General features: G+C 43.2%; 1 protein-coding gene across 2 annotated transcripts in view; it reads left to right on the top strand.

Moving 5' to 3' along the window:
• Positions 1–22,336, top strand: part of GPAT2 (glycerol-3-phosphate acyltransferase 2, mitochondrial) — a 462,570-nt gene that overhangs the window by 438,462 nt on the left and 1,772 nt on the right. For both annotated transcript variants that reach the window (XM_029604447.1, XM_029604446.1), the window contains exon 19: positions 2,984–3,104. In XM_029604447.1, the coding sequence (XP_029460307.1) occupies positions 2,984–3,104 (121 nt within the window). The remainder of the gene's footprint in view (positions 1–2,983; positions 3,105–22,336) is intronic.

Here is a 22,336-nt window from a genome sequence, read left to right as displayed (position 1 = left end):
AGACTGAAGAAAAGGGGATACTCGGAGCCGGTTATAGATACACTCCTCCGAGCACGCAAGTTCTCCACATCCCTAACCTATATTAGGTTCTGGAGAGTTTTTGAAGCCTGGTTGCGACTCTCACGGCACCAACTCGCATGCCGCTAAGATTCCTATCATTTTGGACTTCCTACAAGACTTCAGAAGGGTCTGTCCCTCAGCTCCATCAAGGTTCAGGTAGCAGCGCTGTCTTGCTACGGTCCCAGGAGTGACGGCAACACCATTGCCAAACACCCAGACGTCTCACGTTTTCCTGAAAGGAGTCAAACACATTCGCCGCCACTGAAGTGGCCAGTGCCCTTGAGGAATCTCAACCTCGTATTGGGAATTTTTGGCGGGATCAGCCTTCAGGCCCCTTCGAGGCCTGTCCCTCCGTTTGTTAACCTTGAAGATGGTGTTCTTGCTGGCTGTATGCTCAGCACGCCGCATCTCAGAGGTACAAGCACTATCCTGTCGTGATCCATTTCTCAGAATCACTCCAGAGGCTATCCATCTTCACACAGTGCCATCCTTTTTACCCAAGGTAGCCTCACACTTTCACCTCAACCAAACCATATCCTTGCCTACCACAGAAGGTTTGCAGAAGTTGGAGGAAGGTCGAATGCTACGCCATCTCGACATCGGCAGACTGCTGTCCAGATTCCTGGAAATGTCAGAATCAGTACGAAAGACTGAGCACCTGTTCGTCCTGCACAGCGGGAAGAAGCAAGGGGAAGCGGCCTCACGGCCAACCATCGCCTGCTGGATTAAAGAAGTTATCAAGGCAGCCTACATAGAGGTGGGAAAACCACCGCTTCTACAGGTCAAAGCTCATTCTACCAGAGCACAATCGGCCTCTTGAGCAGAAGCTAAGCTGCTGTCGCCTGCAGAGATATGGAAAGCAGCGACATGGTCCTCCCTCCATACCTTCTCCAGATTCTACCGTATGGACGTCCAGGCCAGGGAGGACACAGCATTTGCGAGGGCAATACCTAAACGGTCCTCGGGCAGCCTCCCGCCCAGTCCGGGAGTAGCTTTTGTACATCCCATTTGTTTTGAGTCCATCTGCTACATGCTAGGAAATGTTGAGATTACTTACCTGATAATCTCCTTTTCCTTAGTGTATGCAGATGGACTCAGCATCCCGCCCGGCTGCCGGCATACATGGGAATTCACCGAACTCACGGTAAGCCATGTTTTCTTATAATAGGCCATTCACCCTGCCGGGTGTCGACGCCTTCCGGTTGTGATCACTGGCGGTCTCCAGCTACTATCAATCGGTCAGGGTAATCCTGTTCATTTAATTGATTGGTCAGCTACAGCTTTTGCAAGGAAGATTACTGATTTGGCGGCACTTCATGTGGGGGTATATGTACCAGTGCTGACGTCAGATCCGTCTCCAACTGCTAGCACGAGCGCACAATACCCATTTGTTTTGAGTCCATCTGCAAACACTAAGGAAAAGGAGATTATCAGGTAAGTAATCTCAACATTTTTGTTAGCATGGTTTTACTGCTACTGATTTTATATTTGATTTGTTTTATAAGGATGGGTGATGTTTATTTTTTCCTTTATTACACTGCATACAGAGACTCTGGCTTGTTGCAGTTTCCAATTCAGTTTTTTTCTGCAATGCTTCTAGTTATGCTTTTTGGTTTTCTTATTCTTTGTTAGGTGAGGGTCAGCACATGTGATTTAGGTGAAGTTTTCTGCTGGCGTGTAGGTTTCTGTGTAGGGCTCTATAGCGCCTGACTTGGTCTGTTTTCCTAATTAAGGCCTGGTGTAAATATTTTCAGTGTTGCCTTTTCTTAGGTAAGGTGGTTACTGTTTAAAGTGCTGGAAATTGGTGCTGTTTTGGTGTGGGATGTTTACTATTTATGCAATTTCTGTTCAGACAGAATACGTATCTTTTCTTTGTGTCATTTTAAACAAAAATAATTACCGGACCTTTACTTTTTATTTCCGCCGTGAATTGTAATGAGCAGTGTGTCACACATTTGAGCGTGGCCTGTCAGGTGTGTCATGATGGGAAAAAGGTTCAGAACCACTGCTCTACCTTACAACAAAGAAAGGGAAAAGAGAGAGAGAAAACATTCAAACATCTAGCAGGCTTTAATGAAATACCAGAGGGTAGCATCCTCCCTAGACTGTAAGATCAAGGAAGGGAGGCTAAAAAGTAACGTGAGAAATATTTCTTCGCTGAGAGGGGTGGGAGAAGCTTGGAACAGACTTTGGTAGGAGACAGTACGGTAGCAGAATACAAGCCTGCATGAAACTGACACAAAGGGACCTTACTAGCAAGGAGGAGGTGGGCGGGAGGGAGAAGACCACAAATTGGGTAAGACCTGTGACTGCAACAGTAGGCAGATAACAAATGACAGGTTGAACCAAAGTGGTTTTTCTGCTGACATCTGTGCTTCTGTGAGATAAAGCTGAGGACTTCTTGCTGTATCCTGTTTGCCTTCTGATGCCCAGTGATTCACAAATCCAAAGAGCAAATTAAAGGCATAATATATAGGAGCACTGGAGTATCTTGTTTTCCTTATTACAGTTAACCTTTCCTATTTATCTGGATAACTTCCTTTCCTTGAAGGGATAACTAACTTGAGCATAGACCATAATGGGCCCCACTGTAAGAAACGTTGCTAATACTGCTGCTTGATTTTTATTCCTCCTCCACAAGTGCAGTAAGAAATAGCTCTCGGATGTACTGCAGACATTGTTTGCATCCACCAAGACTTTTTTTCATTCCCTCTTTCATTTGTAACTTTAAACCTTCTCAAGGGACCTCTTCACATGTAGTATCTCCCTTTATTTTCTCCTCTTGTGTGTTTTCTCCCTTTCCTCATCTTTGCCTGCTTGTGTATGTCTTTCATGTGTGTGTGTGTGTCTCATTGTCTCCCTCTTCTAGGGTTTTTTGTGTTTTATGTCCCTGAGCCCTCCACTATGTTTCCTTTGCTTCCAGGTAGGTGAAACAGAGAATTGCCCTGTGTTCTTCTCATTCCTGTGTCATCTTTTGAGACCCATACTGAAGACACTTGCGAGAACTGCAGCTTTCCTGAATGAACCTGTCTCATGTGGAACAGGTAAGCCTGAGAGTGTTATACAAATTCTTATTCACAAACAAACATTAGTTGGTATTTTTTATTTGATTGTTCAGGATCTTTATAACAGAGAAGATTCATAGATACACCTTGAAAAAAATCATAAGATACTTTTTCTTAATCACTAACATACATTCACACTGGTATTCTGCTTAAGATTTGTTACATCAGTTGCTCTATATTCTGCTCAAAATTTATTACATCGCTTGCTCTATCTTACTAGATGGCCAAGACAGGATATGTAGTGGTGCCTCTGCTACAGGTTCTTGCAGAATGTTTTCCATCTGAATGAAGGAAACCCTGTCTTTATCTGCAGTTCATTTTTTCTAAGATCATAGCATTGCAGTTAGTTTTCTTATGACTGAGTCTTCTTGGTGATGGGATCAGATGTTATCAGCTCATGATCTCTCACACTGGATAAACTATGAAGAAAGGCACAGAAGGAAAGCTTACTGTTCTTATTCCAAGCAAATATCAGATGCTGCTTTTACAGGATATTTTCCACTATGCCAAGCAAGTAAACTGCTTTTAAATGTATTTGGTTGAAAATACAAGGACATTTCTCAAATCTGCAGCTGAACTTAATTGCTTACATTGTTAGAACTTTATTCCTGTTAATCCTTTGGCCCACACAGATTCTCTGGTGTCCAACTAATCTTTAACCCTACGTTTCTTTTTCATCCAGTCAGAGCAGTCCACACCAGTAGGTTATGCACACAACCAGCAGATGGAGACAGGCTCGCTGATGTCACTCCTGATACACATCTGTGCTTACACTAGGCTGACAGTATTTTCTTTCTTCAGTATTTGGTGGATGTGCATCCTATGCTGTGGACTGAGGCCTACAAAGGCAGATAGGATCTGCTGGGGATGCTGTTGAGGTGAAAATAATTATTACCTTCCTTGGTTGAACAGGGTCGTGGGTCAGTGTTCTCATCTATTCTAAGTTAAAAGCGGCTCCCAAAGTGAAAACTTTTGCTCCTTCAATGGAGCACTACCAGGATTTGGGGTAAAGTTGGGTTTTTTCTTTTCTTTCTTTGCCCTGGCCCCTCCTTCCCTCCTTTTCCCCTCCCTTCCTCTGTTGGGCACTCCTCCTTAAAAAAAAAAAAGAAGGGGGTTGGAGCTTAGACGGGAAGGTGAGCAGTGCAGGCCCGGTGGTGCAGTTAAGGAGGGAGAGTCACTGAATTGATGCCTGGGAATGTTTAGCAGCCACGATGATGTTCGGCAGCATAATGGCTTCTCTTGCAGGGAGCGGGAAGAAGTCCGCGCATTGCTGCAGCTGCAATATTAAGGTAGTGCAAAGGCGAGGAGAAGGAGTAGTGAAAATTGCCAGTAGATGTTTGGGAAGAGTGTACAGTGTGCCTTGTCAGACCTGAGGACAGCACCCCTTATGTACCTATCGCAGTGGTGAGGCTTGCCTTGGTGGGAGAGTTAGAAACATTTCGCCAGACCCCACAGAAGGTTTTACTGTGCTTGGCAATGCCCACGGAGTCTGGGAGGCAGTAAACGGAAGTTTCCATTCAGCGCTGCTAGTCCAGATGGAAGGAAGGAAGGCAGCTGCAGGTCAATGAATTCTGGGGGTCCTCGTTTGTCAATCAGTTCAGGCAGTTTAAACCCATTGGGAGGGCGGATGGTCACGGCCAGGTTGGCCATGGTCCTGTTCCCACCAGTAGTGCATCAGAAGCGGGAACGGTGGCCATACTGTAATTTGTTTTTGCCTTAGAATGATAAGAGCAATGCCTCCCTTTCTGTCCCAGTTCAGTGACGTAAGCTTGGTGTGGGCCCTCCTGTGCACAGGTGGCTGCTGTCCCCTTTTTTAGGTTATACAGCTCGTGTCTTCCCATTTTCAGTTGGCCTTAGAAACTTCTGTGCTCCTGCAGTTGTAATGGCTCAGGTGAGATAAAATAGGGAGGTTTCTTGAGGTTTTTACTCCTCTATAACAGTTGTTATAGGGAGAAATGAAGGTTTGGATATCCTTTGGGAGAGGATAACTTCTACGATGTGCCTTTGGCTTTGGTAGACACATGGCTCAGGCCATTTAGGATGAGGGCTCACAACTTGGTTCCTTGATTCCCTAAGGAATCCCCTGGCCCTTGTCCTTTCAGGACTGCGGATTCCATTCTCTCTGCACATGACAAGCAGAAGAACTCGAAGCCCTTCTGTGGCAGTATACCTGATAGTAAACTGACTTTGCTTAAATCCTTACTTTCCTAGTGTGTAGACAGATGGACTCAAGACCAGTGGGTTTATGCTCCCCTGCCAGCAGACTGAGACGGAGCAAGCTGACATCACAGTATATATAACCCTGCATTGATCCCAGCCTGCCAGTATTCTCTGTCTCCAGCAGATGGTGGACATGCATCTACCTATGGGGATTGCTTCAAGCTTTTTGGAAGGAGAAATCTAAAATTCTAAATTCAGGAAAAGAAAGCCATGCTCTCCTGTAGTGATACCTAAAGGTACCTCCCCCAGCTGAGAATTCCTGAGGTGATTTCCTGCAATTGGTCTGGTAGCTTGGTTTCCTTGCATGGACTTAGCTGCTAATTTAGTTGAAAGGCAGTGGGTGCAGGAGGCCGAGCACAATGGCGATGGCAGATGCCCTCCTCCCCCCCCCGCAGCCGGAAACCATTTCTGTACTCGGCTGGTAAGCGCTGAGCTCAGGTAATGTTTAAAAAAAAAAAAAAAAGAGAGAGAAATTTTGCCATTGAATGAGAGTCAGAGGGGTTTCAGGACTTCTTCCAGTCTCCATGCTCAGCACATGGTTCCAGCCGTCATTCCCGCTTGTTCATTGGGGTTGGGGAAATGGGCAGCCTGGCAAGTTGAGCAGCACCCGCTGGGCTAGGCCCTGTGCTTAGGCTTTTTTTTCTTGCACGCCGCTTGATAGGCTGCAGCGGCATTTTTCACGCACTCCTGTGCTCTGCTTCTCTCTACAGGACTTCGGTGTGTGCAGTGCATCGGCTCTGTGCACGCGTTGTGCCCTTGGTTTTTTGGTGCGCTTTTTACACACACAAATTTTACACTGTTCACACGCTTAGTTCGTTGGATTAAGGAGGTAGTCACGGCTGCGTATATGGATGCTGAAAAGTTGTTGCCTACTCCAGTTAGGGCTCATGCCACTAGGGCTCAGGCATTGTCATGGGTGGAAGTTAGTTTGTTGTCTCCCGTCGATATCTACCGAGCTGAGACGTGGTCCTCCTTACACACTTTTTCCAGGTTTTATGCAGGCTTGGGAGGATGCAGCCTTTGCACGTGTGGTGTTGACTGGACTGCAGGCAGCCTCCTACCCTGTAGGGGAGTAGCTTTGGTGCATCTCACTGGTCCTGAGTCTATTTGTCTACATGCTAGGAAATGGAGAAATTGTTCAGTATTTATGGTTGGTTGAGTATAGTTCTGGTTACCTGTTTTTAATCAAGTTTTTTGCTAATCTGTCTACAGTGCTTTTGAAGAGAATACTGGCAGGCTGGGATCACTTCAGGGTTATATATACTGTGATGTTAGCTTACTCCAACTCTGCTGGCAGGGGAGCATAAACCCACTGGTCCTGAGTCCATCTGTCTACAGTAAGGAAAATGAAATTATCAGGTAAGTAATTTCTCCATTTCCAGTTCCTTCACGTTTTTGGATATTGCAAATGGTAAGAACATTCCTTTGTCTGATATGGAATGAGTATATTCTGAAGCAAACTGCACAGGAGAAATTAGGACAGGATTTCCTTGCTGCTGGAACCAGGAGCTGCTTAGTTTGCAGATGCCTGATTACATTTGATTTGCTCCTCAGCCAGTTTGGGATAGCTTCTGTCATGGCTGCTGGAAGACTTCTCTGGGTATACAACTGGTCTGCAGACTGTCTGTACGACTAAGCTGTAAAAGCTGTCTGAGGCTCTCGAGCAGTGGAACAAGGCTGCCATATAGGAGTTCATCTAGCGGCAGGTTTCATGCCTCCAGCAAGTTCAGACAAGGCTGGAGCTCTACAGGACAGAGTTTGAGGCCTTATTCTGGGTGCCAGTCTTTTCGTTCAAAAATGGCAAGTCGCAGTTGCAGGACCGATGTCTCTGGAGCAATACAATGAGTCTTTTGTGATACTGTCTCCAGTGCCAAAGACGGGCAGCCATCTGTCTCTGTTTCTCAGAGGTGGCCATGATGGACCAAGAGGCCCTAGAAATGGTACATAATAGAGATGACCTGGAGTTTATTCACTCAGTTCCCAACACTGTTATGGTGTTCCTTTCATTTGGTCTGGAAAAAGAGACAGTAAAGTCTACTTTACAGTCACTTCTCAAGTTACGAGTGGTAATTCCATTGCCAAAAGACCAGGGAGGGTTTAGATTGCTACTCCATTTATTTTGTGGTCCTGAAGACAGAAGGGCCCTTTCGCTCCATTTTTGAACTGAAAGCAAGTCAACGACTTCTTCAAGGTGGCTCACTTCAGGATGGCAATCTCACACTCAGTGGTTTTGGTAGTACAGAAAGGAGATTTTCTGTTGTCCCTGTTACTTAACATAGATTTATCTTCACAGTCTGACCCATGGGGATCAGCAGCACATTATTTGTTTTGCAGTCCCAGGTTGCATTTTCAGTTTCAGGTGCTGCCCTTGGGATTAGCAACTGCCCAAGCTCCTTTTCAAAGGTTAGTGGTGGTGACTGCAGTATTGACCTTTTGGGATCGTGTCAGTTACTTGTGACCTGGATTGGCCTCTGGTCTGACCCACTATGGAAGATCTTATGTTCTTATGTAAAACTGAAAGAGATGAAGAAAAAAATCAGGACAGCAAAAGCATGCATGGAAGAAGAGAGCGCTAGCAAGAAATTGAGAGAGCACTATCCTTGGCAGGACCCACACTGTGGAACACCATGCCACTTGAGTTAAGGTTGCAAAAAGACAACAAAACATTCAGAAAAGGCTTAAAAACCTGGCTTTTCAAGCAAAGCCTACAAACAGAGAAGGGGAAACAGTGAGGGCAGGCAAAATGATAGGGGTGAACAAATAAAGTATGTAGCCATATTTATATCTGTTTCTACTCTACCTTCTCGTTCTTCACCAGAAGAGAAGTTGACACGTATAAAGTTAGAATTGTTTTTAAACTGATAACTCCTGGACAGTATTACATCACAATCAAAGTTTTTTTCATTTAGAAAACTATGTACCGAAACAAAATTATGGCACGTGGGTAAATATTAATTCTCAGAATCCTTATTTTGTGCCCTATTGTAAACCGTTGTGACGGACCCCTTCTTAACAACGGTATAGAAAAGATTTAAATAAATAATAAATAAATAAATAAATAAGATTTTTTTCAGGAACATCCATGAACAGAGGAAAACCAGAAGTACAGCTGTAATATTAAGAGGAGACAAGCAGTATGTGAAGAGAGATGAGGAAAAAGCAGAAATTCTAAATATACGCCGCCATTCGGTATTCACTGAAGAGTTTGGACCGCTGGTTGTTGGAAAGCATACAAATGATAATGGGTAGATATGACACCATTTATGGAAGAGAGTATTTGTGGGCAACTAACAAAACTGAATGTAGACAAAGGCATGAAGCCAGATGGGATGCATTCTAGAGTACTAAAGGAGCTCAGATAGGTTCTGGCACATCCACCGAAGGACCTGTTCAATAGATCTTTGGAGACAGGTTGTTCTATGGGAGTGGAGAAGGGCAGAGGTGGTCCCTTTTTATAAAAGTGTTAACAAAGTATGCAAAAGTTATTGCGGTCCAGGAGAACAGGATAGAAGAGTTCTTAGATCAGATTATCATACCCACTATCACTGAGGAGGAGAGGCAATACCTAGAACAAGAAATTTCCATGAGTGAAGTTATACAAGTGATTACAGATCTTAAAGTCAATAAGGCACCAGGCCTAGACAGATTCGCGGCTCAATTTTATAAAAATGTACTCCCGAAATACTGGAGCTTTTAACTCCCTCCGAAATGGATCTTCCCTGTTCCCGGGATCCAATGTAACAGGGATTACAATCTTGGCAGAACCTGGCAGGGACCCCCTTGGAGTGCGGTTCATACCGCCCCATTTCCCTAATTAACATAGACAAAGATTCTGGCTAAAATTCTAGCCAACCGCCTCAATAAAGTGATGACCAAATTAATATACCCTGACCAAACAGGATTTATTCCAGGCAGGATGGCGGTGGACAATGTCCGCAAGATCATTGATCTTATATGGTGGGTCAAACAGAAAAATACCCCTGCAGTTCTGCTGTCAGTCGACACAGAAAAAGCGTTCGGCATGGTTCACTGGTCATATTTGTATCACACTATGGAGAAAATGAACTTTGGCCTTTTTTCATGCGATGGTTATCTAAATTATATGACTCTCCCAAGCATGCGTCAAAGTAAACGGAGCATACTCTGATACGTTTCCCATAGAGAGAGGAACAAGATAGGGATGCCCATTATTGCCGCTGCTATTTGCATTATATTTAGAACCTTTGGCTATAAAAATTCGGTCCTCCCCATCCATAACAGGCATTGAAGTAGGAGGCGTAGATTACCAGATGTCTTTATTCGCTGACGACATTTTATTTACACTATCAAATCCGCTACGCTCTCTTGCAAGAGCAGTGGATATATTATCAGAATTCAGCTCAGTTTCTGGCTTTAAACTAAACCTTGATAAATCTGAGATTTTAAATGTCTCCCTACACCCAGAAGAAATAGCTGGGCTAAAGCAAAAATTTCCCTTTAAATGGGCCACTCATAAAATAAAATATTTAGGTGTTCTAATCAGCAACAAAGTTGAGGAATTATTTCATTTAAATTATACACCACTCACCTCTAAAATCTTTACTGATTTAGACAAATGGTCCAGAATTCAGTTAACTTGAATGGGCAGAATTGCTGCAATAAAATGAGCGTCCTTCCTAAATTGCTTTAAACATTTTCAGACACTCCCAATTCATGTGTCTATTGCTGCATTCAAAACAGCAAAAAAAGCTGTTTGCTTTCATCTGGAAAAGAAAGCCCCCTAGAGTAGCAAGAGGAATTCTATATAGTCATAAATTACGAGGAGGTCTGGGAGTTCCGCATTTAGGATAGTATTTTGCGGCAGCACAAATCAGGGCAATCATAGATTGGACAAAAAAAGGAGGAGCGGAAACATTTGGTAGATATTGAACAAATATAGTAGGCAAAATGCCACTCTGGGCAACAACCTGGCAGCCGCAAATTACCTGGATATCCGGCGGTACAGTACCTCCAACTATTGAAACCACTATGAAAGTATAATATCAAATTTGATTTAATGACTGGAAGGGGGCCAGTAAGCAAATCCACGGCTCTCGTGCTAAACTTTCAAAAGGGAAACTTTGATAAAATGAGAAAAATAGAAAAAACTGAAAGGAGGAGCTACAAAAGTAAAAAGTGTGCAAGAGGCGTGGTCATTGTTAAAAAATACCATCCTAGAAGCACAATCCAGATGTATTCCACACATTAAGAAAGGTGGAAAGAAGGCAAAACGATTACTGGCATGGTTAAAAGGGGAGGTGAAAGAAACTATTTTAGCCAAAAGATCTTTATTCAAAAATTGGAAGAAGGATCCAACAGAAGAAAATAGGATAATGCATAAACGTTGGCAAGTTAAATGTAAGACATTGATAAGACAGGCTAAGAGAGAATTTGAAAAGAAGTTGGCCGTAGAGGCAAAAAATCACAGTAAAAACTTTTTAAAATATATCCGAAGCAGAAAGCCTGTGAGGGAGTCAGTTGGACCGTTAGATGATCGAGGGGTTAAAGGGGCATTTAGAGAAGATAAGGCCATCACGGAAAGATTAAATGATTTCTTTTCTTCGGTGTTTACTGAAGAGGATGTTGTGGTGGTACCTGTACTGGAGAAGGTTTTCATGGGTAATTATTCAGATGGACTGAACCAAATCATGGTGAACCTAGAAGATGTGGTAGACCTGATTGACAAACTTAAGAGTAGTAAATCACCTGGACTGGATGGTATACACCCCAGAGTTCTGAAGGAACTAAAAAATGACATTTCAGACCTATTAGTAAAAATTTGTAACCTGTCATTAAAATCATCCATTGTACCTGAAGACTGGAGGATAGCTAATGTAACCCCCATATTTAAAAAGGACTCCAGGGGCGATCCGGGAAACTACAGACCGGTTAGCCTGACTTCAGTGCCAGGAAAAATAGTGGAAAGTATTCTAAACATCAAAATCACAGAACATATAGAAAGACATGGTTTAATGGAACAAAGTCAGCATGGCTTTACCCAAGGCAAGTCTTGCCTCACAAATCTGCTTCACTTTTTTGAAGGGATTAAAGGTGAACCTGTAGATGTAGTGTACTTGGATTTTCAGAAGGCATTTGACAAAGTTCCTCATGAGAGGCTTCTAGGAAAAATAAAAAGTCATGGGATAGGTGGCGATGTCCTTTCGTGGATTACAAACTGGCTAAAAGACAGGAAACAGAGAGTAGGATTAAATGGACAATTTTCTCAGTGGAAGGGAGTGGGCAGTGGAGTGCCTCAGGGATCTGTATTGGGACCCTTACTTTTCAATATATTTATTAATGATCTGGAAAGAAATACGACGAGTGAGGTAATCAAATTTGCAGATGATACAAAATTGTTCAGAGTAGTTAAATCACAAGCAGATTGTGATAAATTGCAGGAAGACCTTGTGAGGCTGGAAAATTGGGCATCAAAATGGCAGATGAAATTTAATGTGGACAAGTGCAAGGTGATGCATATAGGGAAAAATAACCCATGCTATAGTTACACAATGTTAGGTTTCATATTAGGTGCTACTACCCAAGAAAGAGATCTAGGCGTCATAGTGGATAACACATTGAAATCGTTGGTTCAGTGTGCTGCGGCAGTCAAAAAAGCAAACAGAATGTTGGGAATTATTAGAAAGGGAATGGTGAATTTTGTCTTGGAAAAATCTGTGTCAGACCCAGAAGGTAGATATGTGTTAGTGACTGGCATATGGCAGGGAATCCTTGTTACCATTTGTAATGTATATGTTTCTACCATTAATCCACAACATTATTTGAAAACGTTCATTAACGTGGTTCTGACTCACAAAATGGGGATGCTTTTACCAGCAGGAGACCTTAAATGTGCGGTGGATGGGACTTTGGATAGATCTATGGCAGGTGGTCCTCGAGGGGAAGGGGTGGATTTCTTTTGCTGAGGCTCATCGATATGTGGCGAACCCTTCACCCCACAGAAAAGGATTACACTTTTTTTCTCACACCCACATGGTTCTTTTTCACGCATAGATTACATTTTAGTGGCAGAGGAAGCCTTTCCTAAAATGTAAAGCGAATATTGAAACTCCGGTTATTTCGGATCACTCCCCCATTTCTGTGATGCTGACACTGACCGCACAACGACTGGGGACGACTCCATGGAAATTTCCACAAGGACAAGGATTTCCAAAAATTTTTAAGGGACAAATGGTTAGAATATACCAAGGATAATGCTCAGCACGTCAATGAACCTCACTTGTATTGGGAAAGCGGGTAAGGCTGTCATTGGGGGGAGATTATCGGGTACACCAGTGCCAGATTCAAGCGTATCAATAAAGAAATATTGAGATTGGATTCCCTCACCAAACAAGCCCGGCACACGATGCTTACTAACCCCTCTGAGGAGACTAGGAAGTCCTATTTTAATCTACTCAATCAACTCAACACCGTGTTACATATCCAGGCGGGAACAGCGCTTCAGGTTGCTCAACATAACTACTTCAAATTTGGTAATAAAGTGGGTAGACTGCTAGCCAATTTAGTAAAGGCCTATAGAACCCAAGACCACGATTCAAGCAATACATTCCCAGCAGGGACACCAGGTGTCTAAAAACCATGGACATTGTGAGCTTTTTCGCATTTTTTATGACAACCTGTACAGGGCAGACCCGGAGCCACCCCCCAGTCATGAACAAGAATTTTTCTCCGATATCCCACTGCTAACCATTACTTCTTCTCAACGGGATTTTTTTAATTGCCCTATTCAACCCTACGAGGTGGTGCAAATAATTAACACGATGTCCTTTGGCATATGATTTTTATAAGATGCTTAGATTTTCTCATATGATGAGAAATTTTCTCATATGATGAGATTTTCTCATATGATTTTTATAAGATGCTTAGATAGTACATTGCAGCTCCGTTGACTGAGTTTTATGCTGCTAGATTGGCTAGCAAGTCTTTTCCAAAAGAATTTAACAGTGTCCACATTATCATACTCCCTAAACCTGGGAAGGATCCAGAAAAACCGGAATCGTATAGGCCTATTTCTCTCCTCAACAGTGATCTAAAAATCTTAGCCAAAGTATTGGTGGAACGGCTTAATCTGATTCTTCCCCATTTAATTTCGGCACAACAAGTGGGCTTTGTTAAAGGTCGCTCCGCCACGAGCCACATATTAAACCTGTTATCGGCAATAACGTTTTGCCAGCAGCAGAGTATTCCAGCCCTAGCTATAGAATTCAACTCTGAGAAGGCTTTTGACAGGGTGTCATAGACATATATGTTCTCAGTGTTGTCCAGGTGTGAATTGGGGGAGACTTTATTCACTATGTTCAGCTACTTTATGAGTCACCTGTCTCATGCATCATAGTGAATAATGTATGTTCGGATACCGTTTCTGTCCAAAGGGGAGTACAACAGGGCTGCCCCCTGTCACCACTCCTGTATATCCTCACTATTGATCCACTTTTGCGAAAGATTATGGCCGCTCGTGAGGTGCAGAGATTTGAAAGAGCACAACAGCTATTCAAGGTGGCAGCCTTTGCCGATGATGTCCTTGTGTTCCTGACTGACCCTGATACATCTTTGACTCCTCTGTTGTCCATACAAGAGCGGTTTGGTTCTTTTGCGGGGCTAGAGATTAACACGGACAAATCCGAAGCCCTGGACATTACGAACCTTACCCACACAACTTGGAACGGCGAATTCCCATTACGTTGGGCTCATAAAGAAATTAAATATCTTGGTGTTAGGATCCCAGCTTCCCTCGAATCTCTTTATCACATCAATATAGCCCCAAAACTGAAGTACACTCATGAGATGCTGAAACGGTGGCAAGGTTTGCCATTGTCACTGAAGGGCCGTATACATTTATACCAAATGATCATCTTGCCAAAATGGCTCTATATTTTACAAATGCTTCCCATATGTCTCTCTTCAAGGGATCTTCTTAGTGTTCACAAAGCCCTTCGGCTGTTTCTTTGTGGGGGGGGGGAGCCTGCATGCCTCTCCACATTTTACACCTGCCCATTAAAATGGGGGGTTTGGGGTGCCTTCATCTGGCTCAATATAATCTAGCGTGTAACTTAACGATTTATCCATGACTGGATTTTTGATACATCCAAATTTACACCTACCCACCACCTCACTGCTTGGTATGGAGTAGGTTCTCTAAATGCTCTTCTGCACATGGATCAAAAGAGTCTCCTTGCTTTTCTAAAGACCCATTTGCTGGTTGTGACTTGCCGAAAAATTTGGGCCCAACTATGTAAACTGTTACATCAACCACTGGGTGTGACGCCTGTGTTTACCATGGTTAATAACACGCTTTTCCCTCCGGGATTGGGGACTTCTCCATTCCTAAGTTGGCAGAGTAAGGGCCTTCGTTACCTGTATCAATTAATTCAACCCTTGACGGGAATGATATATAGTTTTTCGGAGCTCCAACTTCACTTTTCCCTCCCCAAGGCTGATTTTTATGCCTTTTTGCAAATTAGACATTTTATGCAGCTTCATTCGGCTAATTGGCAAACGTTGAGAAGTACTGAAGCCATGAAGGAATTCTTATGTACTTCCCTAAAGGGCCCAAAGATATCCACTTTTTATAAAGACCTGATGAGTTTCAGCTCTGAGGCGCCTGCTCTACGAGCACTATTTGTGAAATGGGAAAGGTGGCCATTGTTTACTCTGTCTTATGAGACTTTTCTGAAAGCCTTCTCTAAGATTCAATGTATTACCATTAATGAAGATCTAAGGGAAACACAATACAAGTTCTTGTGGCAGGGATTCCTATCTCCCAAACTGGCTTTTAAATTCCACCTTTGTGATTCCCCGATGTGTAAAAAATGTGGTCAAGCCCAATGATCTTATTTCCATGTTTTTTGGGATTGCCCCCTCATACAGAAGTACTGGCAGAACATACATGCTTTTTGCACGTCCCTCTGGAAGTGTGACCTTCTACTAGACCCAAATATGTGGTTATTTGGAGTTCAGGTTTCTATTCGCCCAACGTCATTAGCTTACAGGTCCCTTTTTCTGGCTAAAGCAGCAGTAACAGGGAAAAAGGTAATTTTACACCATTATCTTGCTGACCAGCCCCCTACTCAAGACCTGTGGTTCAGACAGATGCTGCGACTGTGCACTCACGAGTTGTACCTCCTACATCATCAAAGGCCTTCAAACCCGACGGATGACACGAAGGTCTGGGCCCCCTTCTTACACTATTTACAACCCAAGATACAAGTATCCTCAGGGGCACATTAGCCTTCTAAATTTTAGTATCCCCAACTGCAGTTCTACACTACAATTTAACGATCTGTTCACCCAGTCCAACAGCGTGTACTTGTTTGCCATATCCCAGGTTGTTGAGCTGTTCAAGGCCAAGCTACTTCTCATTCTCATTCATCAACAGAGATTGAATATCTGTGGCTACCAGACCAGACTGAATTCCACTGCTCTTACAGCATACCGGATAGACCAGCTTTTCTCCTGATAAGTAGGATAAGTTGAGGGGAGGGGAGGGGGGGGGGGGGGGGGGGATTAACCTACATGGACAAAGTCAAATGGGTTATTTTGCATACTAGGTTCATTTTACCATTTATATACTTAGATATGGACAAGAGACACCCAGCAGGTATCATACTTGCAGGATGATTTCTGGAGCTGAGAGACCTGTTTATGTGACCTGCTTAACAGTTCATTTTAGTTTCACTATCCTCACACTGGAATTAATGGTATTTGTTGTTACTTGTTATTCATCATATGATTAGCATAACTGCTGCACGTCTAACTACTGATATCTGTTCTGTTATGCAGTATTGTCAGTTGTAAAATTTGCTCTCTCATGGAGTCTATTTTGTATGCTGTTGTATATGTGTTAAAAAAAAAACCCAATAAAAACAATACACACAAAAAACAAAAAATCATGAGGTCTAGAACGGGTAGATGTGAATCGGTTATTTACTCTTTCGGATAATAGAAAGACTAGGGGGTACTCCATGAAGTTAGCATGTGGCACATTTAAAACTAATCGGAGAAAGTTCTTTTTCACTCAATGCACAATTAAACTCTGGAATTTGTTGCCAGAAGATGTGGTTAGTGCAGTTAGTATAGCTGTGTTTAAAAAAGGATTGGATAAGTTCTTGGAGGAGAAGTCCATTACCTGCTATTAATTAAGTTGACTTAGATAATAACCACCCTTATTACTAGCAACGGTAACATGGAATAGACTTAGTGTTTGGGTACTTGCCAGATTCTTATGGCCTGGATTGGAAACAGGATGCTGGGCTTGATGGACCCTTGGTCTGACTCAGTATGGCATAAGAACATAAGAACATAAGAAAATGCCATACTGGGTCAGACCAAGGGTCCATCAAGCCCAGCATCCTGTTTCCAACAGTGGCCAATCCAGGCCATAAGAACCTGGCAAGTACCCAAAAACTAAGTCTATTCCATGTAACCATTGCTAATGGCAGTGGCTATTCTCTAAGTGAACTTAATAGCAGGTAATGGACTTCTCCTCCAAGTGGCAAATTAAATTGGTGGGTAATAGGCAGTACATTTTCAGCTCTTCCCTGTTTCACAATAGATCTTTCACCCCCGGATGGATCCCCAGGATTTAAAACATGGAAGCTAAACAATATTCTGACGATGAGTAATGTTTGGGAGAGGGGAGAGTCTTCTTACCTTCCAGACCCTTAAAGATAGATACCGACTCCAAGATGGAGATGCTTACTCCTATGCCCAAATTTGTCACTTCCTTCATTCTAGGGATATCAGAGAGGATCTTCTTAAAGGGAAAACTCAACTAGAAAGATGATGCAAACATGCAGACCGGATAAAAGGGACCATCTCTAAGATATATAATTTTCTCAATACTGATCCTAATCAAAACCCACATACATGACAGCTTGAGAGGGTGATTTAGGAAAAGAATTAGAGACCGACACATGGGACTTAATTTTTATTAACACGAAAAGAAGTTCCATATCAGCATCTCTTATTGAAAACAGCTATAAAGTACTGCTACATTGGTATTATATACCGGTCACATTACATGTGGCGAGGCTTAACAGTACAGATGAATGCTGGCGGGGCTGCGGCAGTAGGTTACGTTCTTCCACATGTGGTGGTACTGTCCCGTGATTGACTGTCCCCCAGAAGCATGCTATCAGCTCATAAAGCAAATTCTGAACATAAATACGGTCCTATCTCCAGAAAATGCGTTGCTGAATGTACCCATGGATTGCCCTAAAACTGATTGGTTATTGGCACATCAAATCCTAATAGCAGCTAGGTGTGTGATAGCAGTACATTGGAAAAAATCTGAGGTACCATCCCACCAGTATGCTTTTAGCTAAAGTGGATCAGATGTGCAAGCTTTACAAACTAACAGCATGCAAACATCGTAAAATCACAAAGTTCTCTGCGATTTGGCTTCCGTACCAAACGTGGAGAAAAGGATCATCATTAGGCTTGTGATTCAGTCTAACCGCCTGTCTACATGATAACCCTCAGAGACCCATTATTTTACTTACTACTTACTTAAGTCATCTCCAAAGTGGACAACCTGAATGACACTTGAAGTTACAAGATTTATGCATTCTTATATAACCTCAATGTTTATATCTGTTTCACATATCCTGTAGTATATGTACCAAAAACTTATAATCTGAAAAGTTATGTGACAGTTGGAATTTGTACTTGGTTTCTGATGGTTAATAAACTACTATTCACAAAATAAAAGTGTTAACAAAGAGGAAATTGGAAACTGTAGGCCACTTAGTCTTACCTTGGAGGTGGGAAAATTAATGGGAACTCTATTGAAGGTAAGTAAAGTAAACTTAGCTATAATCCAGTGGTTTCCAGGATCCAAGGGAGTATGGTTTTAACAGAGGCAGATCATTTTAAACAAGTTGGATTGATTTTTTTTCATTTGGCTGTCTAGAGAATTAGATAAAGGGCTTGTGCTAGATGTGGATTGCTTGGATTTCAGCAAAACTTTTGATGCTCTCCCACATAAAAGGCTTATTGATAAAAAAAAAAAAAAAAAATAGCCTGGAGCTGGGTTTTAAGATGGTGGAATGGATTAAATATTGGATGAGTGTTAGACAACAGAGGGTTATGGTGAATAGAGTTCAAGCTGAGGAGAGAAATGGAATTAGTGGACTGCCTCAGGGGCCGGTTCTGCTCACGATCTTTGTTAAGTGTTAAGGTTGACGGACAGAAGACAATGTGTGATGGTAAATGGAACCTTCTCTGAAGAGAGAGCGGTTTTAAGTGGTGTACCGCAAGGATCGGTGTTGGGACCGGTCCTGTTCAATATCTTTGTGAGCGACATTGCGGACGGGATAGAAGGCAAGGTTTGTCTTTTCGCGGATGACACTAAGATCTGCAACAGAGTGGACACGCCGGAAGGAGTGGAGAGAATGAGACGGGATCTAAGGAAACTGGAAGAGTGGTCGAAGATATGGCAGCTGAGATTCAATGCCAAGAAGTGCAAAGTCATGCATATGGGGAGTGGAAACCCGAATGAACTGTATTCGATGGGGGGGGAAAGGCTGATGTGCACGGAGCAGGAGAGGGACCTTGGAGTGATAGTGTCTAATGATATGAAGTCTGCGAAACAATGCGACAAGGCTATAGCAAAAGCCAGAAGAATGCTGGGCTGCATAGAGAGAGGAATATCGAGTAAGAAAAGGGAAGTGATTATTCCCTTGTACAGGTCCTTGGTGAGGCCTCACCTGGAGTACTGTGTTCAGTTCTGGAGACCGTATCTACAAAAAGACAAAGACAAGATGGAAGCGGTACAGAGAAGGGCGACCAGGAAGGTGGAGGATCTTCATCGGATGACGTACGAGGAGAGATTGAAGAATCTAAATATGTACACCCTGGAGGAAAGGAGGAGCAGAGGTGATATGATACAGACTTTCAGATACTTGAAAGGTTTTAATGATCCAAAGACAACGACAAACCTTTTCCGTAGGAAAAAAATCAGCAGAACCAGGGGTCACGATTTGAAGCTCCAGGGAGGAAGATTCAGAACCAATGTTAGGAAGTATTTCTTCACGGAGAGGGTGGTGGATGCCTGGAATGCCCTTCCGGAGGATGTGGTGAAGACCAGAACTGTGAAGGACTTCAAAGGGGCGTGGGATAAACACTGTGGATCCATAAAGTCAAGAGGCCGCCAATGAAGAGTGGGTGACTCGCCAGAATGATGGCTACTGCCTGGAGACAATACCCTTATTCAATAAACGTACACATGCTTACTGTGACTCCAACATCGTTCTAGCTTCAACAGCAAGAGGAAATGTGGAATAAAGGATCTGCACTCACAAAGGGGGGAGTAGCTGGCTTGTTACGGCGGTTACTACCCCAAATCAAATAAGCCTGTTACTTCAATTTCTATGCATATACAGCATAGTTCTCTGCTTCAACGGCAGGGGAGAAGAAAAAACTGATACTACACACATCCAGCAGAGCTCTCTGCTTCAACGGCAGGGGAGAAGAAAAACAACCAATAAGGGCTGTATAACATAGTCTGAGTAAAACAAATAAGCATGGGTGTAGCTTGCTTATTGCGGCGGTTACTACCCCTACTACCCCTAACTTATCAAGCTAGATATTTCACTTGGATGCAGCTCCATCACTGCTTTCTACATTAATGGTGGGGGTGGAAGGGAAATAGAACCAAGAGCTAATAGAAACAGATAAGTATGAGAGAAAAAAGTGTGTGAAGCTTGCTGGGCAGACTGGATGGGCCGTTTGGTCTTCTTCTGCCGTCGTTTCTATGTTTCTATGTTAATGTGGAAGGGTTAGGAAAATTTTATCTTTGTGCAGATAACACTAACATCTAAACAGAGTGGATATTCCTGAGGGAATAGACAAAATGAGATGATTTAAGAAAATGTGAGGCATGGTCTAATGCATTGCAGTTTTCCAGGGCAAACAGTCATGTAATTGGGATACAGAAATATAAGGGAGTGGTAAACAATGAGAAGTGAGAAGCTAATGTGCACTGAGAGAGACCTCAGAGTGATAGTGTCCCATGATGTCAAGGTAGCAAACCTTTGTGATAAGTTAGTGGCCAAGGCCAAAGGGATACTGAAGTGCATGAAGAAAGGCATAACCAGGAATAAAAAGGTGGTGATGCCAGGTAGTTGGTGAGACTTTGCCTAGAGAATATTTGACCCTGAATGTAACTCGCCTTGATCTACCAATGAATAGATGTTAGCTAAATACACAATAAAAAAATACTCTGTTCAGTTCTAGAGGCTGCATCTCAAAGGATAGAGAGAGGCAGCCAGAATGGTGTGGAATCAGTACTAAAAGCCATATTAGATGACAATTAAGAACATGTATATCCTAGAGGAGAGATGGGGGGGATATGTCTGAGACATTTAAAATATTTGAAAGTCATATGAGTAATGCATAAAAAACAAACACTTCAATATGAATGAAGTTGTAGAACTAGGGGGTCATGATATGACACTCCAAAGGGGCAGACTCAGGAACAATGTCAAGAAATATCTTTTCACAGAAAGGGTAGTGGATTCCTGGAATGATCTCCCAGAGAAGGTGGAAACAAAAATCATAACTGAATTCAAGAAGCATGGGATAAACCCAGTGGTTCCCTAGTGGCAAGAGGATTGTAATAAAGCACTTGGGTAACCTGCATGATGCAGCAGATATCTCAAGACAGCAGCTGTATGACTGCAACATGTTTCCAAAAGGTGTTAAGGTAACCTAAGTGGGGTGGCGGTTACAGCCCTAAATAGCAGTGGGATCCCAAGAAGGTTGGGTTGGCTTGCATGGAGGGACCATGATTGAAACTCACTGCAGTGAGCATGTGGAGATCACTTTTTTTTTTTTATAGCAACCTTGCTAACTTTCAGGCCGATACAGTACAATGCACTCCGACGGAGTGCATTGTACTGTATCGTTGTGCATGTTGATGGCCCTATTAGATATGCGCATGGGATACAGTAAGTGAAATGTGCAGCCAAGCCGCACATTTTACTCTAAGAAATTAGCGCCTACCCAAAGGTAGGCACTAGTTTCTGCCAGCACCGGGAAAGTGCACAGAAAAGCAGTAAAAACTGCTTTTCTGTGCACCCTCCGACTTAATATCATAGCGATATTAAGTCAGAGGTCCCAAAGGGTGTAAAAAGTAAAAAAAAAAAAAAAAAAATTTAAATTGGGCCGGCGGCTGTCGGGCCGAAAACCGGACACTCAATTTTTCCGGCGTCCGGTTTCCGAGCCCGTGGCTGTCAGTGGGCTCGAAAACAGACGCCGGCAAAATTAAGCGTCAGCTGTCAAACCCGCTGACAGCCGCCGCTCCGGGCTAAAAGGTGCTAGGGACACGCTAGTGTCCCTAGCGCCTCCTTTTGCCTGTTTCTACTGCACCACCTCATTTGCGAGTGGCCGGTGCGCGCACCGGGAGAGCGGGCGTTTGTCCGCTCTCCCGCGTTTTTACTGAATCGGCCTGTTTGGTAGCTGTGAAAACTATTACAGAACTCAAGACATAGAAGGGGGGGCCTGGGAGTTGACTTAAGTATTGGTCTTATAAGAAGCAAAATTGAAGCTAAATGGCCTAGCAGAAGTGGTGGAGGCCATCACCCTAACACATTTTGTCCCAAACATTTTGTGCATGTTTGGGACAGATTTGGAGGGCAGTGGTAGGAAAAGGATTGAGAGATCAGGAGGAAGGTGTTGTCTGGTTGCCTTTGAGAATTTATATGGGCATCTACCTAAAGTGGATTAATCTGGACCTATTTTGGTCTTAATCTTCCATCATTTACTGTTGTGTTGGGGGGGGGGGGGCAGGGGAAGTCTTTTGTCCTGAAGTGTGTGTGGTTTAGGGAAGATATCTATCATGGTTGGAGAAGGGGAATGAGGCAAGTCCAGGGTGGGGACGGGGAGGTTTGGGAATGGGGGAGAGCAGATAAGGTTGTCTTGAATTGGGGGCTGGAGAAGAGATGAGACATGTCCTG

This window comes from Rhinatrema bivittatum, chromosome 5 (assembly GCF_901001135.1).
Source record: "Rhinatrema bivittatum chromosome 5, aRhiBiv1.1, whole genome shotgun sequence".
NCBI classification, from domain to species: domain Eukaryota; kingdom Metazoa; phylum Chordata; class Amphibia; order Gymnophiona; family Rhinatrematidae; genus Rhinatrema; species Rhinatrema bivittatum.
The sequence above is the reverse complement of the archived record's forward strand: the minus strand, read 5'-3'. Positions and strand labels throughout refer to the sequence as shown.